Genomic DNA, 7,500 nt, shown 5'->3' on the forward strand with positions numbered 1-7,500 from the left:
GCTAAAATACACTGTAACTATTTTACAGCATATCTAGTAATTCCCTGTGTTGTATTATACTTTACACCATGGTTCACATACAGTGGGGGGATAGTGAAATATATGTGTACGAAGATGGGTCCAGTAACAGTCTCTATAGGCAGACTGTGTTACTGGGTACACGTTTCCCACTGAGATATATATATATATATATATATATATATATATATATATATATATATATATATATATATATATATATATATATATATATATATATATATATATATACAGTATATATATATATATATAAAACTAGTTTGTAACGCGTGTTCTGCAACAATTACGGTATGTTTCTCTGTAGGACCATGTATTGGTTAATGGTTAAAATGTACAAAATATCCAGTATTCAGTGGTGCAGATAAACGTCCATGCTGTAGTTAAATAAGGGAAATGTTAAAGGAACATTATTTTGGAATATCTAAGGGATTCCCAACAGTAGACAACGATGTACAGATCCAACAATAATTATTAACAACAATGTGCATTCCTTCTGCAAACAATATCTATGGCCACAATGTAATGAAAAACAGGGCGATTGCCTCTTGTTGGGTTATTAATACCATTTGGATGAGTCGTGCCTTTAATTTTATACTTTGAATGTTACAGTAGAAGATGAGCGAAGCTGGTTAACTTATTGCACCAAAACAGATTGTCCTTGAATGTATCAAATTGAACATATTTAGATGGTTATATCTATTTAAATAGGGGTGGAGGGGTAATAAAGAGGTTTATTTAGCTGTTCATAAAATTTGAGACGTGACATTTTTCTTCCACATTTTGTGTAAACGAAAAAGTGCTGCTAAAATTAAATAAATTTACTTAGTTTTACTGAAAGATGTAAATTATAAGAACATTTGTATTTTTAAGTAATTATTGCATTTTTCAAATAATAAAATAAGTAGGGTTGTACGATTAGTTTTCCAATAACATACAGAGTTTCCTATTGATCGCGTGTTTTATTAATTATACAAATAATTATTCATTTGGCAAAAATATTAAAATGTGCTATTATCTGTCATAATTCGTTGTAAAGCAATATTTTTAGAACCAAATTGATCCCCCAAAAAAATCCGCTATGATGAAAACTCATTTAGATTTTTTTTTTAAGACTCTTTTTATAATATTGTGGACTGAGACTAACAAAAAATATACAGATTCGTTAAGAAACGGTTGCAAGAAGCTAGCCCTTTATTTTAACGTAATTAACTTAAAAACTTCCTCAGGGTTCAAATACATATTGTTTTTTATTTTAGAAAATAGGTTGATTCAACTCTTTAGTGTATTATTCAATATGAATGTAATGCAGACCACAGATTTAAAAGATGAAACTAATTAAGAAGAAGGTGCTTGGAGGTTAGCCCATTGATTTCCTAATGAGGGAACGTTTCTAAACTAGTTTATATGACTTCTTATGGGTTGTTGTACTACAGAAAACGGTAATAAATGTTGCACATTGAGTAATCTGAAACATCAACAGTAAAGATAGCACAGCATTAGCAAACGCAACAAGAAAGTGTTGTACGCCTTGTAACATCAAGTACATGTTTAACGGAAACGGATCTATTCGTGCATGTACCATTTTAGTAGCTATAGTTGGAATAAACCAAAAACTAAAATGAACATTTTTAATTTGCTATGTGTTCAAACATCACTTTCAACTGCTTGTTTAATTAAAGCTGCTTAGGAAAACATGCATTATTAAAACACAGGCTCATAAATATAGTAATAATCTCACATGTATTAATACTATTTTATTTTTTTACAACTGCAATGCCATATATTGCATGTCTTTAATCTCCTATACATCTTGGGGTTTGGAATTCTAGGCGTTTTTAAACGAAACCCAAGCCATGTTTTATATTTTTCATTCTATTTTTCAGTACTATATTTTTTCTTTTTTTTTTTTTCCATCCCCATACTAAAACATAATATTTATATCCTCTCACACAACGACCTAAAGAAAGAGAAGAAAAAAAAGCGCTTGGTTTGACTTTTCCAAAAGAAAGTTTATGAAGCGACTGAAAAAAAAGTGGGGGGAAGAAACCCCATATATTTATTTATATATATATCATGGACTTTTAAGTTTAACAATTAAAAGGTTATTTTCTTCATGTTTACTAGATTTATAGAAGGAAAATACGGACATGAAGAATTAGTTAGGCTAGTAGTTCTCAGGGAAAAAAAACAGGGAATAATGTCACGATTGTATGAAGAAAGGATACATCAAATCTAGAGCTCTTTTCCTCCCTCTAGTGAGCATGTGGCTTATTCCATATTATATTGTGTTCAGGTTTAGCTCAGATGAGACCAAGCTGACTTGTTAAGGACTGAGGAGTTCAGTCCCACAGATGTTATCTATACAGATGGGCTCCCATATTCTAATTAAATATAGTCAACAGATTCATATGGTTGCACACACACTGTTGACGAAAGAGAATTAGATTGTGTTCCACTACAGGGGAACCTAGTAGCACAGGTGTGGGCATCGCATATATATTCCAAACACCCCTTTACACGCATCGCGACTTCATTTAAAACCAACAGGGAATTTTCTGTTTCTTACTTTATACAATTTGCATCCATTTTGAGATGATCACTCAGTTAACTAAATCTGATCTGGGGTTTTTTTCTCACCTATGGTACACCTGCCGTGTTATCAGATGCGATTTAAATACGCGGGGATTTATTCCATCTATATTTGCACTATATCTGATTTTCCCCATAGCATTAAGGGGATTTGCCTAATTGAATTGGGACTACATCCACGTTTCACAAATTTCATATAGCTCCAGGGAGCTGGTCTTACCAGACACCAAGGTATTTACTAAGATTACCTTAAGTTAGCTAATCAGGACAGTTTTTGGGTGGAACACACTGCAAGGATCTTTGCAAGAGCCCTAGCTAAACAGGTCCTCCAGCACTGAGTGAGTTAACTTATAATGTGCCTCTAGCAAATAATGAATCTAAGCAAGTATTAGTTGTTCATTCAAAGCAGATGGTAAAAGATCTAAAGGGCATAATGTGAGTTTTATTTTGACTATGTAAAGAAAAGGGGGGAACAAAACTTTTCTTCCAAGGTCTACAGAGAATGGAAAAGCAGACAGTGTCTGAGCAAACACACATATCTTATCGCCTGTTCTTATCAAGCATGGTCCACAGGCTGCAGGACCTCATTCATATACCTGTTTGTTCATTTTGCTATTGAATAAGCCTATCTGCTGCGTGTTGTCTTACACAATGTGATAATAGCAACAGGCTTCACAGCATCGTGGATGTTTTCTGCCCTGTGACAGGTAGATGTTAAATGAAAAACCTCAACAAAGTTGTTTTCAATCTTCACTGTAATACCTGTAATTAAATACACTATGGATATGCCAGTGTCACTTCGCATTTATCTATGAAAAAATATACTTCTAGCGACTCCTGTCGTCCTATTTAATTGCACGTTACAAGTTAAGGAAACTTGAGATATTCTGCAATTGATTGATTGTGCTTTCACATTGTGACCACTAAATGTTGAACAAATAGACGGTCATTGCTTTTTTGTGCATATACAATTTTTTTTTTTTTTTTTAAGAAATGTCAAGTAAAAATATGCCGAAGGTTTTTCTTTTCAAACGTACAGCTTATACAGTGGGGGTATGCAGAACATTGTTATTTTCCCACATATAATACATATTAAAAACAATATTCAACTTTTTACAAATATTTCTCGAATGATATCCTTTGTGTTCTGTATATTGGACATACGCATTCCATATGCAGAAGAAGCGCCAGTTCTGCCAGTTCAGCATTTTAGTTTTACAAAACATATAGGGACATCAGTGTCGAGTCAAAAGTGGTGCAAATCGGGGGGGGGGGGGGATATTTCTCGAGATGTATCAAAGAAGAACATCCTATTGATTCCAATGGCATTATTTTTCCCTTGATACACATTGTGCTAAGGTGTTGAACCCCTTTTGACACATATGACTCGTAGTTTGGGGGTCGCTCGCCAGTAGGTTCAAGAACATGCATCATTCTATCATATATTTTTTTAAGGGGAAAAAAAACAATATGCATTTATTTTTTAGATTATCATTGTTGTATGAGATAGTAAAACATCTATTTTGCTGGTGCATGACATAAAACCAATAAGTTACCCCATCCAAAACACTAGCAGAATTGGTGTATTATTCACCTGGGTGTCCCTTTTAACAGATCGACTCATGAAAAGCTCCCTGAGGATAAAGGTCAGGGTGATCATTTTGTTTACTGAATGTATAACTAATTATTATTCTCACTAAACTAACACCACACCCTGAATGAAGAGCAACTCCAGCATAGTAACACATCAGCAAAATACCCCCATCCAAACAGCTCCTAAAAGAGAGATCTCTAGATTTCCAGTGAGTTCCTATTCACCATATTAATAATATCTCATTGTGTAAAAATGTAATTCTGTAAAAATGTAACTGACACTTTTAAATATAAGCTAATATTTGTAATTATTTATTTTACACGTGTCCTTTTAATATGAACTCACCGAGCCCTCTTGAATATAAGTTTATATAGCTTTGCTCTAGCACCTGAATGTAGTAATAATGACATATAATTGTTTGTTTCAATTGCCGAGTGTATTTTAACATTTCATTAAGTATTATATAAAACAGATACTTTTTTTTTACTGTTTACCAATATCTTAGCTTTATCAAACCACATACTTCTGTTCACCTAAAAATATAAGTAATGATAACAATTGCTTTCTAATAACATACATTTTCACATACCTTCGTATAAAAAATATGAACACAATACGTTTCTGAACATTTCTACATATTATAAAGAAATATGCGTATTATCTTAGATGTGAGTTTCTAAGATAATACCATATTTCTTTATAATATGTAGAAATTTTCAGAAACTGTTTAAAAATATATTTGTATCTGTGTTTTTCTACCTATAAAAAATGCCACGATATGTGTAATCACAAATGTAAAAGAATATATATCTCTATGTTTTTCAAAAGCTTCCATTCTGAGTGCAGAGATCATTGGGTTACAAAAGCAGCTAAACCTATTCACAGCTGCAATGAATTGTTGAATGGTATGAAGGTATATATTTACTTAAGTGTTTTGTGTGAGTCTATCAATATTTGGAGTAAGACAAAGTGTTCTGTTCAGATGGTCTTGGAGGAATATAAGAAGAAATAAATCACCTTAGTTGCAAAGTTCAAGGGACACCCTTACATAGGGTATTAAACGTGATCAAAGCAAATGCCAAATATTTTCTGTGCAGAATACAGCGTTGTAATGTAGCCGTGCCAGAAAATAGCAATACATTTACATTTTCCTTATATATATATATATATATATATATATATATATATAAACAATTTAACCAAGAACATTGTGGGAAGTTCAGCAAGAGATAGTTGTTCTTGAATAAATGAGATGCCAGTAGACTAGGGTGCCTCAGAGACCAGTTACATGCATCTGTGGGGAGTTTGCAGGCAGGTCCTTTGCTAGACTATAGGCTGGGCTGAGAGTTGCACATAGTAATTTATTAGCAAGACAGGGAGGTTTTAACCTTAGGTGGGAGGGGTTTCGCCTAACTACAGGCATTTCAACTAGGGCAAGTCTCTTTAATCTCTTTAGCTAAAAACTACCCGACTAGCAACTCACATTTCTGCATAGGTGACTACAATCCCTCTAATGCATTTCTGGTTGGAAAACTGCTGCCCTTGTACTGCCTAAAAGGAAGAAGATTATTTTTTTAAAAGGGACCTTTTAACGACATTTTATGGGCCACCACCCTTTGAAGGGAAGAAACTGGATTTGATTTGGGTTGTGTAGGATTTTGTGGAATACCCGTTTCATGAGCAGTGTTCTGTTTGTCATGGATTCTTTTAAAGGAGGTATGAATTTGGAAAGATTGCCTGAAAGTTTAAGACCCCCGCCTCCCCACGACATGGCTTCCAGTTTCCATTTGCAAAGATCGTCTGAGCCCAGAGATCCGATTGAGAATTCAGCCAGCGAATCCTCTGATACTGAAGTCCCAGGTACTGTAACTAATGCACTGTGTGCGCGTGTGTGTATGTGTGTATGTGTGTGTGTGTGTGTGTGTGTGTGTGTGTGTGTGTGTGTGTGTGTGTGTGTGTGTGTGTGTGTGTGTGTGTGTGTGTGTGTGTGTGTGTGTATATGTGTGTGTGTGTGTGTGTATATGTGTGTGTGTATATATATATATATATATATATATATATATATATATATATATATATATATATATATATATACATATATATATATATACACACACACACGCACAAAAATAATAAAATAATTTGCAGTATACATTTTAAACACATAATGTTGACTGGCTTAGCTAGAACTTTCGGATGCAATGCCAGATAGTTTCTTTCTGCTTTGCTGTTAGCTCTCAGTATTCTGCATGTCTCTGATTACTGCAACAGGGGCCGCCATATACACGGCGCTTAGGATCAGAGGCTATATTCTAACGCTTTGGTCATTTTGCTAGGATACTCTATCTTTCCTTTTCTCTCGTCACAAAAATCTGACCCCCCTCCTCCCCCAAATCATGCTTTATTTGAAACTAAATAAGAACGTATAATGTATGCAAAGGGGTTATTTGTCAGGAAAACTACATTTAAGTAAGCATGTATTAAAAATATTAACGATTTCACCATGGTATTTTCCCCCTTTAGTCTTTTGCTAAAAAGAAAACGATCAGATTTTTAGAAGCCCAAATGTTGTTCAAAATAGTTTGTTGCTTGGTATGGTCAACTTCAAAATTGGCATGTTTAGGAACTTTTTAACAAAGCAAACAAATATTATGACTACACATTGCAACAGCACGTTTGGAAAATATGTGGCCATCTGGTGCTTCGGATTATTTGAGGACAGGGCCTAGCACGGGTTTTTAGAGAGTTTTAGAAGGCAGGGTTTTTTGCTGACCCTTTGGAAAATGGTTGAATTACACCATGGATCAGTCTAACCTCACCCTTCATACCACTCCCACCAAAAAATAGACCCCATGAATTCCAAGAATCCCAAAAAGGCAGGGTCTGCGGTACACAAGTTTTGACAAAAAATAAATCTCCTAATAACTTTCACATTCTAAGAAAAATAAATTGACTTCGTTTAGCTAACGTGTATCAAAGCAGCAAAACACAAATTAATCTGCGCTTTATTTATTTTCTTGTTGTATATTTTTCACATTAATATTTGTTTTGTTCCCCCCCCCCCCCTATTCACTTCCATCACATTATTTCACATTTGTAATCTACAGGTTTACACGTGTTCAGATCTTCTTACACTGTGTCCTAATCAGACGTGTGTCTTTGTTTTTGAATTTTGAAAATATTTTATTTCTGGATATACAATAGGCAAGTAAGATTATCCAGGTCACTTTAGGTAACCTCAAACAGAAATGTGCCAGCGAACTCCCAAAGGGTTTTTT

At 34.1% G+C, this 7,500-nt stretch overlaps 1 protein-coding gene across 3 annotated transcripts in view; it reads left to right on the forward strand.

The window, feature by feature from the left end:
* The window catches only part of PITX1 (paired like homeodomain 1), a 28,574-nt gene that overhangs the window by 9,209 nt on the left and 11,865 nt on the right, over positions 1-7,500 (forward strand). For 2 of the 3 annotated variants that reach the window (XR_012801757.1, XM_075601132.1), the window contains exon 3: positions 5,936-6,082. Coding sequence is in view for 2 of the 3 variants with exons in the window: in XM_075601132.1 (XP_075457247.1) it covers positions 5,936-6,082 (147 nt within the window). In the remaining variant the exon portion in view is untranslated. Of the gene's footprint in view, positions 1-5,056; positions 5,128-5,935; positions 6,083-7,500 lie in introns of those variants that run through there. The other variant, XM_075601134.1, reaches the window with a different exon arrangement.

This window comes from Ascaphus truei, chromosome 5 (assembly GCF_040206685.1).
Source record: "Ascaphus truei isolate aAscTru1 chromosome 5, aAscTru1.hap1, whole genome shotgun sequence".
In the NCBI taxonomy this organism is placed as follows: domain Eukaryota; kingdom Metazoa; phylum Chordata; class Amphibia; order Anura; family Ascaphidae; genus Ascaphus; species Ascaphus truei.